Source organism: Schizophyllum commune (assembly GCF_000143185.2).
Source record: "Schizophyllum commune H4-8 unplaced genomic scaffold SCHCOscaffold_1, whole genome shotgun sequence".
In the NCBI taxonomy this organism is placed as follows: Eukaryota; Fungi; Basidiomycota; class Agaricomycetes; order Agaricales; family Schizophyllaceae; genus Schizophyllum; species Schizophyllum commune.
The window spans coordinates 2472414-2490317 of NW_026089538.1; the positions used below are offsets into that span (position 1 = coordinate 2472414).

The window sequence follows — 17904 nt, forward strand, 5'->3', positions numbered from 1 at the left end:
GCAGACGGAGAAAGGCAAGTGAGTAAATAAAGTGATCCTACGCTAGTGTTCTCTACAGTGACAATGACGACAGACGCAATACGCAGATCGATTGCGATGATGATAACCACGTGCGGAGAGGTCGACGTATCTAGACGGGCGGCGAACTCGAACTTCAACAGCAACTAGCAGATCACACACTCGTCCTTGGCCTGCTGCCGTGTCGGGCGCGCCATCTGCGACCGCTTGTTCCCCATCCGCTTCAGCTCCGTCAGCCGGTTCATCGCGCGCTTATTCCCCTGGGCTGCAGAGGGATCAGCTTTGGGACTTCTAAACAGAGCATCGACGTACCTGCTGCCCGCATGTACCACCTCTTCGCAAGTTCTATATCTTGCTTCACGCCGATACCGACCTGTGGGATGGATCAGACGGACGCGCTAACCGGCTCTACCGATGAACATACCTCCGCGTAGTACCCGACAGCGTACTCGGCCTTGCTCAGGCCTTTGTTCGCTGCTCTCCTCGCCCAGAGGTACGCCTCGGAGTCGCTCTGCTTGAGCACACCCTCGCTGCCCGTCAGGTACCATCCACTGAGCGCCAGCTCCGCCTCCGCATCTCCCTTCTCCGCCGCCTTGGTGTACCACGCGATCGACCGCTTGGGATCCACAGGGCATGTCAAGTGGCCGTACTCATAGCACTGACCGAGCTTGTACTGCGACTGCGTATAGCCGAGGTGCGCTGCCTGCGTGAATAATGCTTTCGCATATGCTGGGTCGTACGGCACCAAGCCCGAGTTGGGCTGTTCGTATAGCAGGCCGAGCTCGTGCAGTGCGTGCGGGTTCTCCTCGTCCGCCTGTTCTGCCGCCCGCTTCAGCCACGCGATCGCTTCTCGTGGGTTGCGCTGTTCTCCGAGCATGCCGTGCAGCAAGATCATCCCGAGCTTGTACATGGCGGCTGTATCACCTAGCGATGCGGCCTTCCTGTAGAAGGCAGCGGCCCGGGGTGGTTCCCGGCGAGTTCCAGCGCCGATCTCGTTGCACACGGCAACGCGATAGCAAGCAGCTGGGTGATTTTGCTTCGCTGCTTGCAAGTAGAGATGATAGGCGCGTTCATGGTCAACCTGCAGACCGAGTGCACCAGTACCATGACAGTTCGCCATGAAGAATTGCGCCTCCGCGTACGCGTCGCCCTGCGTGGCAAGCCTACGAATGACCTTGAGAGCCTCCGTGATCAGCACCTCGGAGTACTTTTTGGCGGCGCGCTGGTCCTTTGCGGTCTGTCGTATCTTGCGGGCTGCATCGATGAGGTACTTAGCGTACTGGAAGTGCGCTTCTGGGTCGGGGTCTGCTTTTATGCGCTGGCGGTACTGGTCGATGTACTCCTTCGTGTACGGCGGCGCCGTGAGATCGACAGCCTTCGTCATTCGAGATGCAGGCATCACCGATTCACCACGATTAAGCGGAGGCCGGCCCTCAAACTCGGGGGTATCCTGGGGGTATATGGAGGATTGGGCGGATGAGCCGGCATACGAAGAGTTGGGGTCCGGTGACTGCTGCGAGACCGGCGAGCTGACGTTGTACGAGGAGTGGCTGGAAGCGACGGAGGGAGCGTACGTGCCAGGAGGGTAGTTGTTGGGAGGGTAACCGCCGCCGTTTGGTGGCGGGGGATAGTTGGCGCCGTTAGGCGGCGGTTGATACATCGGGCCAGGCGGAGGTGGGGGCGGGCCGCCGCCTGGGGGACCCATGCCTAGGACGTTAGATGCGGCCGCGTAGTAGGGATCGTACCCGCCCTGCGGGGGCGGCGGTCCCCACTGTTGCTGCGGTGGTGGGTACCCGCGGCCTGGGCCGGGTGGTGGGTAGCCACGGTCCATGGAGATCACGCTCTGCGCGTCGTCCATGTACGCGCTCGTAATATCGGGGTCGTATCCCTCGTATCCTCCCCCCGCAGGGTCCCCGCGGCTGTCGCGCGAGTGGATCGAGGCGCCGTCGTTGGGGGGTCCGCCCTGCGGCCACGCTGGCGGCGGGGGCGCGCCAGGCGGGAGGGTGAAGGATCGCGGGGAGGGATGTATCCGCTGCGCGGGGTGGGCTTGGAAGGTGTTGGAGCGCATCGACATGGCGGACGTCGTGCGGGGGACGGGATCCATGGGCGCGAGCCCGCGAGGCGCGGGATCGCTGAGACGCATGGCGGCGAAGCCATTGACGGCCTGGTCAACGGCGGAGGTCTGCTCGCCAGCGGCCGCGGCGTCATCGTACGAGGGCGGGCCGTCGGGATAGGGCGCCTGGCTCTGTGCGTCGGGTTGCGACCTCGGGCGGATATCAGTTCCGCTGGGGTTCGCGCTTGACATTGTCTGGGCATGTTCGTTCGTCGTCGGGAAGCATGATGGGCAGCGCACTCACTGTGAATACCGGCGAGGGCCCGGGGACGGAGGAGCGACGAGGAAAAGGTGCGGTCAAGGGCGTCTGATGCAATGAACGCAGGTGACGGAGACTGCCCCTGTGTTGATCTCGCGCGACGCGCCCACACGTGAAAATACAGACACACAAGGCGAGATCACAGATGGACTTGTAGTGTACAGGCGTGCAAGAATCGAATCAAGTATGCTACGTGCGCGGCCATGTCCATGCTTCGTATATTCGCTCGATGCGCTGGCGCTCCAACCCCGTCGCCGTTTTGCGTACCCGGCTCACCACGTCCTTCTTACTCTGCACCTGAGCCTCCTCCGACCCGTCTTCCTCCATCCCATCCGCCCAGCTGACCCATCGATCCATCCACGCCTCCTCGTCACCCGGCCGAGCCGCCTTGGCCTGTCTCGTCTCCACCACATTCTGCTCCTCCGCGACCTTGCTCCAAATCTTGGGCCTGAAATTCCTGAAGCGCGCGTGCTCGTCAGGTGTCTCCGACTTTATTCGTTTGCGCTTGAGGTGCGAGTGCCCATTTAGATGAGGTGTGGACGATCGCTCGTCGTCGCTGTCTTCGCCGGCGGCCAGTCGTAACCGCCAACGTAGTTCGCGCGCGAGAGCGGGTGCGTCCTTCACTCGATCACTTGGGATATCCTGTTGGACCTCCTTCTTCGCGGTCTCGCCTCCCCGCTCTAGCAACCGCGCTTGCACTACCAGAAAGTCGGCGAGATGTGAGATGGATGCTAACTCGCGTGCTGATGGTTGCGTAGCATTGGGCGTTTTCAGATCGCGGAGGTACTTCTCCCCAACGTACCAGCAAAGTCTAAAAATGACGGTCAAAGATATGAAACGACACCAAGAGAAGGCTACTCACCTGCTGAAGTACGGGAAAGTGAACTTCTTGGGGACGCGGGTCGCGATCTCAATGTCCCGTATACGGAGCTCTAGACGGTCATGAGTTCCAATCTGTAACGGGGAGCGCTTCCACATACGCATGGGCACGCTATAAGAGTGTAAGAAATTGCCTCCAAATACAATCGTGTCCACGGGAGTATGCTATCGCCGGTCAGTATCAACAGCGCCCTCGGTCAGAGAAAGAAGAACGCACTACGGCGTGTATCCATCCGCTAGGAATGATCATGGTGTTTCCAGCGGTTAGCGTGATCTTGACAACCTCGTCAACGAGGTCTCCGAGCCACGTTGAAGTTTGAAGTGCGCTGCCTGACCATTTCTCGTACGCGGCAAGGTTGTCGGGTGTGGGACGGATAAAGTAGAAGACCTTATCAGAAAACGTCAGTGACTGCCCTGGAACGAGGCCACAGGACGTACCTTGGCGCCACTTAGGACATGGTAGTATACCGAGGATCCGGCGAAGTCAATGTGCCAATCCTAGTGATTCTCAGCCACCATTTCCATGACTGTTCGTATTCACTCACTGTCCATGCATTCGCGACGCCCATGAGACAATATAATTGCACCTTGGGGTATGAATGCCCCTTCCCCTTCCGCGTCGCTGGCCAGAAGTTCTCCACCCAGTCCAGTTCGCGCACCAGCCGAGGGGGCACGATGCGCTCCCCCAGCTTCGTCTGCGAGATCTCAAGAGAGATGACGTTCCGGATCTTGTCCCGCTCCGAGGCTGGCTTATTGAAGTATTCCGCCCACTTCGCCATCGTCCATCCCGGCGAGCCAGACTGTGACGCCACATCTGCAACATACGCGCTCATTAGCATGCTTCCCGCGCTCATCACACCAAACCGCACCCATCACCTCCACCGGCGTCTCGTCCCCCACCAGCTGCGCGATATCGTCTACCGTGAAGTCGTCCGGCGGCATCTCCATCTCGAGTCCTTCGGGGTCCAGCACCGCGATCGGCTCCGTCATCGCGCTCTCGTCCCCCTCCACCCAGTCGAGGTTGACGTCCTTCCCCTTCATGCGCTTGAACCTATCCGGCTTGACAGGCTTGCCCTCGAACTTGCGCAGCCAGCGGCTGGCATCAGGGTTTGGGGAGCCGTCGATGCCAGCGTAGTCTGGGTGGTTGCGCCGGCGAGCGGACTTGCGCGCGGGGCCTTTGAAGGTGATCTGTCTGCGAGAGTCGGCGGTAATGCAGGGGGTGCAATACCTGTGGCGAGTAGGAGGGGATGGGTAAGCGAGTGGTTAGTGTGTGCCATGTACCAGGGGAAGTATGACGCCGCACCAGTGGTCGATGGTCTCAACATCCGCGCCGTTCCCCGCGCACGTCCAGTGGTACCACTGCTTGCACGCCTCGCACTTGATCCAGCTGACCTTGTCCCCGTCCGCATTTTCTGGCGTGCAGGCCGGGCACTTGTCCTCCGACTCCGAGTTCTTCTTCCCTTCGTCCTGCGCGTCCGAATCGGACTCGTGCATTGAATGTTCCCCATTCTGACGGGCTGAGCTGCGTCGGCGGCGCGCCATAATCCGATGATTGTGCTGGGGTGATGGAGGCAAGAAGTAGACCGGAAGTAGAGCAACGCTTGCTAGCGCTGACAGTCAACGCGGTCGAGGTCCAAGGCGGACCGGAAATTGCCGCGGGCAGAGGGACTTGTCGTCATCTTTCACTCGCAGATGTGGCGTTGCGCGCGCCTACGACCTGCCTTCGCGCGGAACACACGTACCCTCAGTCAACAACAAGCTAGAAACATCAGGATGTCGGACAAGGGACCAAAGATCCTCTCCGCGGAAGAGATGAACGTGTCCGAGGCGAAGTAGGTGTATCTTTGCGCGCCACAACGAAAGTGAGGTTCACGACACTCGGGCAGGTGGATCACGCTCAAGAAGCTGAACTGGATGGATGCGGAGGGTAAGAAGGTATGAGCCACTTAACTGTACGCGTAGATGTGCTCTTGATGGGTCTATCAGCGCGTCTGGGAATGCGCAGAGCGCAGAACGCGCAAGGGGTCTGGGATCGATGGTAGGTCCACTTAGGCCACGCATGTTGGGAATGATTGAGGTAATGTGTACTCGGAACAGCTGTGTCGATATTCGCACTGCTTCGCTCGAAGAAGAACGCCTTCCCTCTGTCTACTGTCATTATCGAACAGTACAGACCACCCATCGACAAGTTTATCATCGGTACGAACTTTGTATCAACCCCCGCATATGCAGCATCTCTCACCAAATCACTACAGAACTCCCAGCTGGTGAGCCCATTCCATCAAGCCCTACCGAAGTGCTATAGACTCGTTCCAGGTCTCATCGACGAGAACGAGACCGCTGAGCAGGCCGCCTTGCGTGAGCTCGAGGAAGAGACTGGCTACAAGGGCGACCATGTCACCCTGTCTTCACCCGTCATCGTTGCCGACCCAGGCATGACGAACGCGAACATGAAGCTCTGCGTCGTTTCCGTCGACGTAGAGGACGACACGGTTCCTGAGCCCAAGCTCGACCCCGGCGAGTTCATCGTCAAGCGGGTCGTCGAGTTATCGAAACTCATGGACGAGCTCGAGGGTACGTTCTCATCCTCTTTGAGAATGGTTGGCGACATCTGACTGGCGTTTGCACTCCTGTGCGCGCAGAGTATGACAAGAAGGTAGGCTCGTATAGTAATTTGTGGCACGGAAAATGTTCTGACAGGAATACAGGGCTTCGTAGTGGACGCTAGGCTATATCACTTCGCATCGGGATTGGTCATGGCACAGAAGATTAAGGACGGCCTTCTGTGAGCCAACTCACCCAAAGTCGAGGAGAGAACACAAAGGACAATGTACATTAGGAATTTGTGGCAAAGACTTCGCCTCTAGGAGCGGACAAGCTCCTGATGAATTGGGAAAAAATCGATTCGTCGCGAACACCCACCGCGTCCTTCACAGTGAGTATACTTGTTTTCAACGCGAATACCGCCAGTCGAATCGTGTTCAATCGCGACGCATGTCCGCATAATAGACTGTACAAAATCATCGCCCTCTCCGGATGTGGAGCGCTATGGAGCGCTATGAGGACACCGTTTTGCCGAGTACACCAATATCCTATATCACCAAGAACAAGCTTCGCGACCGGGAAAGGGCGAGTTGCAATAACAGGTATACATACAAGTCCCGAGGGTCGATCTTCCGCGAACTATCTGCGTCGTTTCCTATTTCTTTGCCTTGGCGGTGGCCGTGGTTTTGGTGCTTGAGAATTGTTTGGACTGATTCGGCATGCAGGGCAGTACCATGGCTCCTCTTCTGCCGGTTGCTCGGCGAGGCCCACGCACGCCAAGTGGAACTGCAGAGACGTCAGACGGGTGATCATAACTTGACCAAGACGAGCACTCACCCATTCTTTCGAGCAATCTGGGCTGTCGCAGGCGACCATCTGGACGAGATGATGAGCGACCAGAGAACGTCAGACAAGGGCTACTTACCGTCCCAGCAGAGATCCCTCTGCACACACAGTACACCGGCTCGTCGACCAACTCCGTCGATGCGGGCAACAGAGTAAGCTTCTTCGGCCTCGACGTTGTCTTGGGCGCCGTCACCGTCGCTGGCTCCTCCACTGGGATGGGCGCTGGCACAGGCTCCGCTTTCTTCTTCCTCTTCGGCATACTGAGTCTCGGGCGATGCCTGCGTGGCTTGGGCTTCTGTACGGTCCCGTCTTGTGGTTGTGCGCTGCCTTCCGCGTCCGCTTCGGTGTCCTGCTCTTGCTCATTTTCTGCAGGCTCAGCACCATCAAGCTCAAGGTCTTGGGCTAGCGGATCTTGAACGACGCCCGGGCTCATGGATTCACGGAAGGTAGGGCGAACAAGTTGAGGGGCGTCGGGTAGCAGCACAGGCGCAAGACGTGTGCCGGGACGAACGCCGAGGGTGATGGATTCTTCCTGCTCCTTGATAGCTTGGTCAATGAGCCGTATATGCCTGACAACCTAAGCCGAGTGAGCTTCACGACGATAGAGGGGATGGGGAAAGTATTGATGACCCACCGAGTCATACGCAGCCTGCGCGATGTGGACCTTCTCCTCAGACGCGTGCACGATCTCCTCGGACAACCATGCGAGGTGCGAGAGCATCTGTCGCGTGGTCTGCGGGGGCTTCGTGCGCTCTGGGGGGATGCCGAAGGGTGTAGGCGTGCGGGGGGTGGACAACCCTTCTAATGTGGGCCGCCTCAGTGGTGTGATGGGTATGCTTGAGGTGGACACGCCGTTGGTGAGGGGTGGGCGCGATATGGACCGTCGGAGAAGTTGGGACGGCTGCTCGCTCAGCCGCGAGGGTATTGCGCTCGGAGGGGAGTTTGTGGCCATCTCGACCGGGACGGGGGACGGGCTGGGAACGCCAGCTAGCTCGTGTCGCCGTGCGATATACTTGCGTAGCGTGGGGAGAAGGTCTTCCTCGTAGGCTGGGGGGATGGGTCAGCAAACTGCTGCAGCGGATATGGAGCGCAGCGTACAGTGAGCTTGCTGCTCCAGCTCCTTCATCAGGGTAAACTGGCGCTGTAGATGCAGAGGCATTTGCTCGATGGCTGCATAAGCCAGTGGTCAGCGCGCATGTGTGGCGAGGGGCCACGGAACGCACTCTCGAAGTACTCGTCCCTGAACGCTTCCCACAGCTGCTGCTCCCTCTCTGCGCGCTCCTCATCCGGGCTCTGCCCGTCCACATTCATCGGCGAGCCCTCCCTCGGCGTCGTCGCCTCCCCACTCCCCGTCGTCAACTCCGGCGTCTCTTCCCCCTGCACCTCGTCCCCATTCACCGTATCCTCCTCCATAGGCTCCCCCGCCTCAGATTCCGAGGCAGGGGCAGCGGCGCCACGCAGGGACTTGCGGCGGGTCATGATCGTCCGAGACGAGAAGTACTGAATAGGCGCCCTCCGCACGTGCGCGGCGGGCGCTTAGCGGTCTGCCTCCGTCCTCGTCCCCGCCAACGATCATCCCAGCCCATCGCGCCCCCCTGATGGCCTGGCGCGCAGCAGGAGGTGCGCTCACTGTCGCTGGCGACGTCGCCAGCGCGTTTGGGTGTCCCATACCTGCGCAGACGATTCAGAACATCGTGGAGGCTTGCGAAGCCACGGGTGTCAACCAGGTGCGTTTGGCCGTGTCGCGTCCCCCCCTTTTGTTACTGATGGTGAAGCACAGAGGAAGTGCAAACAGCTGGCTAATCGCTGCCGGAGGCTGCTACTTACAATTGAGGAACGTCAGCCCGAGTTACTGCGGAATGAGAAGCTCAGAGCAGAGGTGGACGACTTGACGAAGTGTGTTGCCAAGTTATCCTCGTTTGGACAAAGACTGACCGCCGTGGGTACAGTATCCTGTACTCCATACACGACAAGATCAAGAGCTGGCCTCAGTACAGTCGTATAACCCTAATCCGTACGTACAGAAGGCCCCCAGCCCATTTCCGTCCTCTCCGGCATTACCATTGACATGCTATAGTGAAGCGACGCGACATAGAGAAGAGTTTGGATAATTGGAATGACCAGCTTGACTTGGCGATACAGGCCCTTCAAGTGAGTGCGCTCTAATGATTGTCTGACTTGACGCTGAGCTGTAAACATATCTATCCAGCTGAAGTGCGTTCCTAACTCTCGCTTGCGCACAGCGCATCATTCACGTCCTTCAGTGCGAATATCCTCGCACAACACCATCAGCAGGAAGCGCACGAAGTCAACCAGAATGCCGCGAGCGAGATGTTGCAATTACTCAGCGCCTGCCTCTCGAACCAGCAGGACATGCACCAATTGTTACGGATGCAACAATCCGGCGAGAATGTCGCTGCGCAAATCATGGAGGCTGGCCAGCTAGTATGCCTTCCCATCCCCTGAAGCTTTGTACATACATCTAACCCGCCTGCTCCCCACACCAGACCCTCGCCGAAATCCGCGAACACCCCACCCGACGTGCCAGCCTCGAGTCCACAACCACCATCACCCCCCTCACACCGAACACCAGCCACCAAATACAAGACGTACAACACGGGCTTGTCAACCTACATAACCTCACGGGCATCCCACCTTACATCAAAATTCTCGACGGGGAAGTGCGCAAGGATGACGAGCAGGCCATCGGGGGCGGGTCGAGCACGGATATCTGGCGAGGGACGTGGATGGGAGAGCGTGCAGTAAGCTTGTCGTTCATCAGGCCTTTCTAGTACAAGGAGTTACTGAGCACAACCCATATGCCCAGATCGCCCTCAAATCCCTCCGCAACGTCAAGGCAGACGACGCGAAGGCACAGAAAGTGCATTCCATATTTTGATCGGGATTGCGGCCTTTCCTAACCACTCCCCATCCAGCGCTTCCGCACCCAGATCGAGCTCTGGTCACAATTGCAACACGATAACATCCTGCCCTTCTACGGGATCGTCACAAACATGGTACCGTGGATACATATAGTGACGCCGTTGCAGGAGAATCGGGATGTGTTGCAGTGAGTAGGACTTTGCTGACGTGGCTGAAGTTACGAGGGAATGGTGCTGACTTGGCCTCAGCTATGTGAAGATCAATCCGTCGGCTAGCAAACAGGATCTGCTTGTAGGCGCTGCACGCGGGGTGGCGTATCTGCATAGTCGAGAGGTGCCGATCGTGCACGGTAATTGTATGTTCTGTTCCACTGCTATGATTATTTTCTGCTGACGTCCTCGTGCAGTGAAATGTGTGAGCCTAACCTAATGTTCTGGCTGAGTATCGCCCTTACCCATTGCGTAGACAAATATCCTCGTTGACGATATGGTGAGCTTCCTGCGCCCCTCTTTTGTCATCTAATACCTGAATAATCTCATTAGGGCCACGCCCGCATCGCCGACTTCGGCATGGCAAAGATCGTCGCGAGCGTTACGGGCGAGAACGCATCGTACACGCTTTCTAAGGTGCGTTCAGAGAGGGAGGGTGTTCCCACTGCGACGTTATGCCAAGAACCCGTCACTAATAATCCTGCAGGGCCTCAATGGCCGCTGGATCGCGCCGGAGCTCATCCGCGGGCAAGAGGCGCGCGAAGCGAGCGACGTGTGGTCGTTCGGGATGGTTGTGCTCGAGTTGATGACGGGTGAGTGGGCCTTCGGGTGGCTCATTTACTTTCTATTCTCCTATCTATCTATCTATCTACTTACCCATCTACCTCTACCACTCATTGAATCGCCCCTTCTGACCATCTGACCGCAGAGAAACAACCCTACGCCGAACAGAAGAACGGTTTCGCGGTCATCGTGGACATCTCCACCGGCAAGCACCCGCGGCGGCCTGACGTCGTGTCTGACCCGATGTGGGCGATGGTACAGCGGTGCTGGGCGTTTGAGCCGCAGGACCGACCCGCGATGGGCGAGGTGGTGGGGTGGTTGGAGGGTGGGTAGGTATGCGGGGTACGGAAGAGAGGAAGAGGGAAGGGTGACGGCCGAAGTGTGGTTGGGTGGAGGGTGTGGTAGGTTGGAGAATTGGGAGTGGACGTTCGTCTACGACGATTCTTCACTCACGTTCTTCTCTTGTATCTCTACTGACATGCTTTCTTGCACTTATGTATTCTTCATGTTGTTGTGCTACGTATTCCGTATATACGGAACGCCAGAATGGACCTACTATGTCTGACGGAATGGACCTTTGTCTGACAGAATTGCGGTAGCGTGCGCCTGCTTGATAAACTCGACGTGTCTCAGCGCCCACGGTGGTGGGACGCATCCTGCCGACAGCGACGAGTTCTCCCGACGTCGAGCAAGACGTGCTACTGGCGGTGGAGAGTGTCTCGCCGTGGGCGTTGCGCTCTACCGACTAACAACGTTTCACGCGTCATTGTCAGCGTACAACGGGATGGTCGATCAGGCGCGGATGTGTACCAGGACAGCGCCCGCCGAGCATCAGTCCGTACGAGTAGGGGCGGAGGACTCAGGGAATGCAGACCGACGAGGTCAACGGCAGGGGGTAAGCAGCGAGCTTCGTACTGTCTGTTCGGTGGCTTCAAGGTGAGAAAGCTTGCGCCATCTTCTGTTTATTGCGGGCCTGAAGTCGTGCATGTCTTGCCTCGTTTTCTTTCGCGCGCTTTCTGATTCCCTCGGTAAGGCGCTTCTTGAGCTCTTCCTGTTCGAAGAACCTTTCGTTCGCTTCCTGCACTTCAGGGCACGCATCGGGGCCGAACACTGTAAGGGTATGTGAGCGACAAAGAAAAGCAAGGAGCTGGAGCACGCACAAGGGCCCAGACCAAACAGCCCAATGGCCACACCCAAATCCCGCAGCTCCATGCACCCGAAGACATATGGATCGGGAGGAGTCTTGTACGCTTTGATCGCCATCCTCGGATGGCACTTATGTTTTTCTCCTCGCGAGAAGTCGATGATGTAGGGTCGCTGGCGCTCGGTGTCGTACAGGAGATGGCGGAAGTCGGGTTCAACGAGGTCGGTGTGTTCGTAGCCGACGTCGTGTATGGCCTTCATCGCTTGCATGATGTCCAGACTATGCAGACTTATAAGCGTGATGCGAGCAATGAGGGCTTCCATAACCCACCGTTGCTTCTCTCCTTGCTCGCCTGGCCCAATAAACTCTTCCTTGAACGGTACGCCGCCCCACTCCAAGATCGCACAACCCATCGTTCCGCCCCAAGGGGTCGCGCACGTCCAAACCCCGTAGTGCTTCGGCACGGCCTTCCCTTGCAGATGCTTCAGACGCCTAGCATAGAATCGCGCCTCTATACAGAAGTTGCGCAGGTATTGGTGGCAAGGCGCGCCCTCTGCGACGTGGAACGCGACCTTGAGGGCAAACCGACGAGGTGGGACGGCCGGGTCAGATGGTTTCGTCTCCGCAGGAAAGAAGAGGCAGGAGCGCGAAAACCACTCTGTTCCGTATGTGCTGTACTGTTCGTATGTGAGGGCTTTGCCACGGATTCGGGGCCAGTCGGTGCACAGGAAATCTGAGGGCAGAATGTGGAAACTGTTCTCGTTGACGCCGTTGAGGTAGACGGGTCGAAGTATGCAGAGTCCTGTCGTGGCCGGCAGCGTGACTCCGACGCCAGTTTCACCATTGACGAGTGGCTGCTTAGACATGATGATGGTGGGGATCGAGAGGCGGTAGTGGTGGTTGATTTTCAGGTGGCGCATTGCGGAACTGCCATCAACACACTTGGTCCCACGTGATCGTGTCGCGAGGCCGGACTCATTCACAGTCACTTGCAGACTGAGAAAAGTTAGCAGGCCCGCGCCCGCACTTTTTGCTGCACGTAGGGCGCGTCGACCAATGCCGTCGCCAGCGCAGTCGTTTGGGTCGCGAGGATGCCTACGATTGGCCGTGGGCGCCTCGTGGCAGCGAAAACGCGACGCGCGGGCCTGCCAACTTTTCTGCAAGTGACTGTAGTCGAGCTGCATTGTTCTGACTCGGCGTGCATGAAGCACAGTCCCAATACTATATTCTGTCGTTCACCTACGGAAGAGTGTCATTAGACCATACGGTAGAGGCGAAGAAGCCTACGCGGAAGGGATTCATAGCCAAATACATGTCTAATGTGAGCACAGTGAAATGGGTTGGGGAGTGATGACTTACAGTGCCGGGTGGCCCATGCTATATATGCATGGGTGCAGCATGTCAGACTACACCACCATGAAGACAGGGTATCTCGGTCTGTACGGCTGTGGGTCGGTGATAGCGTAGGGGAGGCACCCGCCGTAGAAGGTTATCGAGAAGTCATTTACGGTCAGACCTCAAGGCCTCATTGCCAGGTTAGATCGTCGGTGTATTGAAGGTGAAAGGAACGGCAGATTGAAGGCGAACGGAGCGGCAGACCAACCAAGGATTCGTGAAAATTGGTCAGGCAAGGGGATCACGACGTTTGACCGGAATGGATGTAAGTGGATTGACCGACAGCACAGACTGAGAGTCGGACCGACCGTGACTAGCGAGCCCCTACACACAGGCTGACGGACAGTGACAAAGATGTTCATTCGTATTGACGAGTGCGCCATTCGATGCGACGAGAGCCCGATTCGAAGTGACGCGAGCCTCCTTGTAGTGATGCGAACCCCGTTTGCAGTGATAAAGCGCTGTATTTGTAACGCGAGAGGCGCTTCAGCCAATAGCGCTGAAGGTATTGCACATCAATAGCACAGCTGGCGTAGCGCTAGACTGCCATCCGGCACGGAAGAGAACCGCGAAGCCGCATAAGGATGGCTGACGTCCATAACCGTCGTACACTCGGTAGTTTGACGAGCGCTATGCGAGTCTATATTCTGTTAGGCAGACCAGAGTAATACCGATTGTAGGAATCAGTAAGATAACCGTTTCATGGACGCAAGATTGCGTACGTACTGTCATTGTCAAAGGTTAGAATGGTCGTTGGGCGCCAAAAAGCAGTGGATGGGCGCTTGTTGGAGCAATGGAGGCGTCCGCCAAGGTAACCTTCGTGTCATCTGGGGGGTCTTCGAGGAATCTTGGGGTTCTTTCGCTGACCAGAAAACAAAGGGAAGTCTAAGGCGTTCTCATCGGCCCGAGGAGACAGAATTAGGCAGGTGTATTCAAGTCTCAACAGCTGGAAGCGTCCCAGCCCCAACGAAGACAGATGCGAGATATGAAGCGCTTGAAGTGATGATCCACAAGTTCGAGATGAATGAGCCTAGGACGCGGCTTGCGTGAGTTATCATAGCCTTCGGGAGATGCGGAGAGTGCGCGCAGTAGACGGTAGCGAAAATAAGCGGGTTAGAGGACGCGCTGTGACGGCCCCGCGCTACGAAAAATGGACGAGCGATCGGTGACTGCGAGGCCGGCTATGTCTCAGAGGCTAAAGCGGGACGCGCGTCGCGAGGAGGCGGTCGTGAGTCACATGTGGCAGGAAGAAGAGCCGTGCCGGGCGAGGAGGGAAGGGCGCGAGCAGAACGCCGTGCCCGTCGACTGCGCGCGCTGGGCACTGTCAGCTGCACCGGCGGGGGTGGCCAGGCGACGGGCTCGAGCGAGGCCTGGGAGGGAGGTCCGTGCGCAGTGAGGTCATTGTTTGCGGGCGAGGCGCTGCATTGGTCGCCGGATGGGGATGGCGGCGAGCCGTAGCATCGTGTCGGCATGAGAAGAACATCACGCGGAGCCGCCCACGCCGAGCACACGCGCCCGGACGGGAGGAAAAATCGCGTCGGGGCCGGGGAGCTGCTGGTCGCCGGTAGCAGCGAGGAAACTCCCAGTAAATATTCTAGAGAGGATCTGAGTCGCCTCGGGCAGCCTCGAGGATACCCGGGGGGCGTTTGTGGACAGCAGCGAGGATAGAGTGGGCGTGCGAAACGTGTCTGCCTGGCGGAGCAGTGCCTGAGTGTTGGCATGAGTCAAGCGGTCCGGATGTGACGCTGACTCGTGTTGGCGCTGTCACATCCATTGTCACGCAGGGAGTCAGCGCGGTGGCCGGGTCTTTTATTCTGCTGCCCGCATTCTCCGTCGTCGTCCCTCCAGCTCGCCACAGCAACTCCCAAACACTTATCGCTCTCACCTCCCCAACTCTCAACCCACAAACCTAGCAGAGTCTCCGCTCGGAAGACACTGCAACTCGGACGAACCAGGTCGCAAAGGCTTGGTTGTCCGCCCTCCCACATCGGCCAAGATGTGCTTCGTCAAGAGATTCAGAATTGCCACACCGTCGCTCGCCTCGCCGCTCCTCGTATCCTCCTGCGCCACCCCATCCATTCTCGTCTCCACCTCTATCTACACCGTTCGCAAGGCCGATGGCTTCTACGCAATCTGAATGTTAAGCACACCCAGTAATAACATACCTGGATTCCCAAATCCCCCCTCACTGTATCGTCTTCTCTCCTATGCACTCCACTCTGCAATTACTCGCGCACCGGGCACCGCCCGCGACCCGCAAGGGCCGCTGGCAGCCATACGCGCACCATCAATCGACACCAAACGCACTCTCCGCTCTAGCTCGCTCCCCCTCTCAGTCTAGCTTCAATACCCCCGCCTCCTCTGTATCATCCACCTCATCGCCGCATACCACGCCACTCGAGACCACCAAACCCGCCCCCGCACGTTCAGCGTCCGCCCAATCATGCGGCGCCAAATTGACTCAGAAGGATCCGGCCAGAGCCAAACACGCTCTAAGCCTCATGGGTGCGTCCTCAATTTTGGAAGTAGAGCCACTCGCTGCTAATCCTGCTACTCAAAGAACAAACTGTCCGGACCCTCTGCGATATATGGCAGCCGCACGACATCCCCGCCATCTTTGCCTGTCCCATGACCGCCCAAACCGCGGCCAACAACAACGAATCCCCCCTCATCGCCTCCCTCCCGCCTCACATCAACTTCGCAAACAAGCAACTGCCCTCCCCCATTACCCCCAGCACCCTCCCGCTCAGCCCACCCACGGATCCCGCATGTCAGGCGCGCGTCAAGCCTGCCGACAGCGAGTCCGACGCCACCGGAAATCTCGTGCCCATCCGCGGATTCGTGACCGAGGTCCTCCGCCGCTCGCGCACGTCTGGCAACGTCCTCCAGACCGCGCTCTGCTACCTCGGCGCAGTGCGCGCGCACGTCGCCGAGCTCGCGCGCAAAGAACGCGACGGCGAGGGCGTCAGGGGCGAGCCGGGGTCGGATGAGCGCATCGTCCCCGGGTCGGAGGCCGAGGTCGCTGAGTCCATCGCCCTCGCGCTCTCCTCCGGCCTGTATGGCTACACCTCCTGCACCAGCAACACCGGCGCCACCGCCGGCGACCCGCCCAATATCCGCGTCGCCGACAGCGCCCCGCCGCCCATCGCCATCGAGCAGCACCCGATGAAGACCGCCGCGCGCACCGCGAGCGCGCCCGCCGACAGCGCCCCGCCGCCCATCGCCATCGAGCAGCACCCGATGAAGACCGCCGCGCGCACCGCGAGCGCGCCCGCCGAGCCGCTCTCGCCCGACCTCCCCTCCCCGCTCCTCTGCCCGCGCCGCACCTTCCTCGCCGCGCTCATCCTCGCAACCAAGTTCACGCTCGACAAGTGCTACTCGAACCGCGCGTGGGCGAAGATCTCGGGCCTGCACCCGCGCGAGATCGGCCGCTGCGAGCGCGCGCTCGGCGACGCGCTGCAGTGGCGCCTCTGGGTCGGGAAGGAGCCCGTGGCGGCGGTCGAGGCGGTGTCCGCGCCCGCGCCGGCCGCGCGCACGCTGGCGCGCTGCCAGAGCGAGACCGCGATCCTGGCGAGCCAGCCATTCCTCGTGGCGAGCGAGGCGCCCGCGAACGCGGCGCCGCTCAAGCGCTCAGGCGGCCTGCGCAAGGCGGCTACGCTGCCCGCGCAGGCTTTCGCAGCTGCGATGCCCGCGTCGGCGCCCCCGCCGCCGGTGCCCTCGACTGCGCCCCTGGGCGACCTGCCGTACTACCACCCTCTCGCCCGCGCACGTGCGCCCTGTGGGGAGAACGTATGGATGGAGCAGCCGGTAAATACCCCATCGACCCTTGTCTTCGTCCATTGAGCTTCATTGTAGCAGTTCGCTTGTGCACCGACCGACGTCGCTTCTCTGCCCAACGGCATCGTTTGTGGCAACGGCGATAATGCTTCTATCGGCCAGTCCCTGGGTGATCATGCTGCTTGCACGACCAACAGTACCAGCGGTCCCGCCCCGCCGCCATTTGGCAGCTTTGTCGACGCGAGCCCGACCCCGTCGACGCCGGCGCTCACGTACTCGCCCTCGATGTCCACTTCATCATACTCGCCGTCCATGTGCTCGTCGTCGTCGACTGGCGACAGGACTGTCCAGGTACCGATGATTGGGGAGTTCGAGGCGGCCGGCTGCGACGCGGTGCACGTTGGCGATGCGCTCAACGGCAGCAAGGTCTTCGCTGCGGTTGGCAACAAGGCCTTCGAGTCGATCGAGACCAGCGACGCGGCGAGGAACAGCCGCGGCCCCGCCAGATACACGAACTCGGCATCTTCTGCGAGGGCGTGGTCCTCCGGCACGGAGAACCACGACCTCGCCGGCGCTGGCCAAGTATCCGTGAGCGCAGATGCTACGCACGAGCACGCTGCCCAATTCCCAGGCGTCGCCAGCATGGGGAATTCCGCCAACATCGCCGCGCTATACCAGCACTCCGTTGCCGGGCTACAGGACCTCGCCGCCATCGGCGGGTTCACTCTGCCCGACGGACCCTTCGCTGTCTCCAATGGCGCGTTCGCGGTGCCACATGATACACTCGCTGTGTCCGACGGCGCGTACGCGGTCTCCGACGCCGGGTTCGGCCACGGCGACATGGACGTCCACATGCAGTTCCACGAGTACGCCGCGATAGAGAAGGAGGCGCCATCCCTGGGCTTCGTGCCGCGGTCGGGTTTCGACGTGGCCATGGGCGTCGGCGAAGGATAGCGCGCGGTGCGGGGGAGGCGGCGGGCGGCCGCCGTGCGCGATCGCCCTGCTTGCTGGACTGCTGCGTGGCGTGGCGGGCACCCCTGCTCTGCTTGCTGGACTCTTGCGTGCTGGCGGTCTCCCACCTGCGTCTGCGTCCGGTCTGTTGCGCGCTTGGTCTCTCGATCCTCGCCTTCATCCCGAACCCCGCCTTCATCCACATCCACGCCCTCATCCCCACCATCGTCATCTCCCTGTATTTGTACAGCAACGGATATTGTTCTCCGCTCGTCTCTGATGATTTTTTCCTCTTTTCTTTCCTCTTCTTACCTCTCATATC

At 59.4% G+C, this 17904-nt stretch overlaps 9 protein-coding genes across 9 annotated transcripts; 4 read left to right on the top strand and 5 right to left on the bottom strand.

Moving 5' to 3' along the window:
• Window positions 1-9: 9 nt before the first annotated feature.
• SCHCODRAFT_02606846 (HCP-like protein) lies at window positions 10-2443 on the bottom strand. Its single transcript, XM_003035027.2, has 4 exons — window positions 2376-2443; window positions 443-2326; window positions 331-391; window positions 10-283 (listed from the first exon to the last, which is right to left on the bottom strand). Exons 2-4 carry the CDS (start codon window positions 2321-2323, stop codon window positions 165-167), a joined length of 2061 nt encoding a protein of 686 aa, XP_003035073.2. The 5' UTR covers window positions 2324-2326; window positions 2376-2443; the 3' UTR covers window positions 10-164.
• Window positions 2251-4912, bottom strand: SCHCODRAFT_02606847 (Clavaminate synthase-like protein). Its single transcript, XM_003035026.2, has 8 exons — window positions 4573-4912; window positions 4139-4497; window positions 3815-4083; window positions 3708-3767; window positions 3487-3657; window positions 3371-3434; window positions 3253-3322; window positions 2251-3201 (listed from the first exon to the last, which is right to left on the bottom strand). Exons 1-8 carry the CDS (start codon window positions 4761-4763, stop codon window positions 2580-2582), a joined length of 1806 nt encoding a protein of 601 aa, XP_003035072.2. The 5' UTR covers window positions 4764-4912; the 3' UTR covers window positions 2251-2579.
• Window positions 4913-4921: 9 nt separating this feature from the next.
• SCHCODRAFT_02606855 (uncharacterized protein) lies at window positions 4922-6219 on the top strand. Its single transcript, XM_003035846.2, has 8 exons — window positions 4922-5101; window positions 5156-5204; window positions 5256-5307; window positions 5367-5468; window positions 5525-5536; window positions 5586-5843; window positions 5912-5925; window positions 5978-6219. The coding sequence occupies exons 1-8, from the start codon at window positions 5043-5045 to the stop codon at window positions 6056-6058; spliced, it is 627 nt and encodes a 208-aa protein (XP_003035892.1). The 5' UTR covers window positions 4922-5042; the 3' UTR covers window positions 6059-6219.
• A 12-nt stretch (window positions 6220-6231) lies between these two features.
• SCHCODRAFT_02606858 (uncharacterized protein) lies at window positions 6232-8151 on the bottom strand. Its single transcript, XM_003035025.2, has 6 exons — window positions 7883-8151; window positions 7758-7829; window positions 7294-7706; window positions 6739-7236; window positions 6651-6689; window positions 6232-6599 (listed from the first exon to the last, which is right to left on the bottom strand). The coding sequence occupies exons 1-6, from the start codon at window positions 8136-8138 to the stop codon at window positions 6453-6455; spliced, it is 1425 nt and encodes a 474-aa protein (XP_003035071.1). The 5' UTR covers window positions 8139-8151; the 3' UTR covers window positions 6232-6452.
• A 106-nt stretch (window positions 8152-8257) lies between these two features.
• Window positions 8258-8664, top strand: SCHCODRAFT_02661613 (uncharacterized protein; the record flags this gene model as incomplete). Its single annotated transcript, XM_050346497.1, has 3 exons — window positions 8258-8386; window positions 8440-8557; window positions 8609-8664. 3 exons carry the CDS (start codon window positions 8258-8260, stop codon window positions 8662-8664), a joined length of 303 nt encoding a protein of 100 aa, XP_050202948.1.
• Window positions 8665-8775: 111 nt separating this feature from the next.
• SCHCODRAFT_02484255 (kinase-like protein) lies at window positions 8776-10648 on the top strand (the record flags this gene model as incomplete). The annotated part of the gene is made up of 11 exons (XM_003035845.1): window positions 8776-8810; window positions 8903-9104; window positions 9167-9421; window positions 9487-9540; window positions 9596-9729; window positions 9791-9897; window positions 9949-9956; window positions 10008-10031; window positions 10085-10168; window positions 10239-10344; window positions 10461-10648. The coding sequence occupies 11 exons, from the start codon at window positions 8776-8778 to the stop codon at window positions 10646-10648; spliced, it is 1197 nt and encodes a 398-aa protein (XP_003035891.1).
• Window positions 10649-11246: 598 nt separating this feature from the next.
• Window positions 11247-12325, bottom strand: SCHCODRAFT_02483688 (uncharacterized protein; the record flags this gene model as incomplete). Its single annotated transcript, XM_003035024.2, has 2 exons — window positions 11247-11425; window positions 11476-12325. The coding sequence occupies 2 exons, from the start codon at window positions 12323-12325 to the stop codon at window positions 11247-11249; spliced, it is 1029 nt and encodes a 342-aa protein (XP_003035070.1).
• A 1644-nt stretch (window positions 12326-13969) lies between these two features.
• SCHCODRAFT_02027207 (uncharacterized protein) lies at window positions 13970-14464 on the bottom strand. The gene has a single exon (XM_050341561.1). The coding sequence runs from the start codon at window positions 14324-14326 to the stop codon at window positions 14036-14038; it is 291 nt and encodes a 96-aa protein (XP_050202949.1). The 5' UTR covers window positions 14327-14464; the 3' UTR covers window positions 13970-14035.
• Window positions 14465-15061: 597 nt separating this feature from the next.
• On the top strand, window positions 15062-17585 carry SCHCODRAFT_02695316 (uncharacterized protein; the record flags this gene model as incomplete). Its single annotated transcript, XM_003035844.2, has 3 exons — window positions 15062-15359; window positions 15415-16661; window positions 16710-17585. 3 exons carry the CDS (start codon window positions 15062-15064, stop codon window positions 17583-17585), a joined length of 2421 nt encoding a protein of 806 aa, XP_003035890.1.
• Between the last annotated feature and the right edge of the window lie 319 nt (window positions 17586-17904).

Bases quoted from the DNA above. Each gene is read 5' to 3' on its own strand.
- SCHCODRAFT_02027207 (XM_050341561.1), bottom strand. From the start codon at position 14,326: ATGCCGACACGATGCTACGGCTCGCCGCCATCCCCATCCGGCGACCAA.
- SCHCODRAFT_02606847 (XM_003035026.2), bottom strand. From the start codon at position 4,763: ATGCACGAGTCCGATTCGGACGCGCAGGACGAAGGGAAGAAGAACTCG. The intron at 4,498-4,572 runs GTGCGGCGTCAT...TACTCGCCACAG, and splicing joins GTTGAGACCATCGACCACTG to GTATTGCACCCCCTGCATTA. The intron at 4,084-4,138 runs GTGCGGTTTGGT...CGTATGTTGCAG, and splicing joins GACGCCGGTGGAGGTGATGG to ATGTGGCGTCACAGTCTGGC.
- SCHCODRAFT_02606858 (XM_003035025.2), bottom strand. From the start codon at position 8,138: ATGACCCGCCGCAAGTCCCTGCGTGGCGCCGCTGCCCCTGCCTCGGAA. The intron at 7,237-7,293 runs GTGGGTCATCAA...CACTCGGCTTAG, and splicing joins CGCAGGCTGCGTATGACTCG to GTTGTCAGGCATATACGGCT. The intron at 6,690-6,738 runs GTAAGTAGCCCT...CATCTCGTCCAG, and splicing joins GAGGGATCTCTGCTGGGACG to ATGGTCGCCTGCGACAGCCC.
- SCHCODRAFT_02606855 (XM_003035846.2), top strand. From the start codon at position 5,043: ATGTCGGACAAGGGACCAAAGATCCTCTCCGCGGAAGAGATGAACGTG. The intron at 5,102-5,155 runs GTAGGTGTATCT...ACACTCGGGCAG, and splicing joins ATGAACGTGTCCGAGGCGAA to GTGGATCACGCTCAAGAAGC. The intron at 5,205-5,255 runs GTATGAGCCACT...TGGGTCTATCAG, and splicing joins TGGATGCGGAGGGTAAGAAG to CGCGTCTGGGAATGCGCAGA.
- SCHCODRAFT_02606846 (XM_003035027.2), bottom strand. From the start codon at position 2,323: ATGTCAAGCGCGAACCCCAGCGGAACTGATATCCGCCCGAGGTCGCAA. The intron at 392-442 runs GTATGTTCATCG...TCCATCCCACAG, and splicing joins CTGTCGGGTACTACGCGGAG to GTCGGTATCGGCGTGAAGCA. The intron at 284-330 runs GTACGTCGATGC...ATCCCTCTGCAG, and splicing joins GTGGTACATGCGGGCAGCAG to CCCAGGGGAATAAGCGCGCG.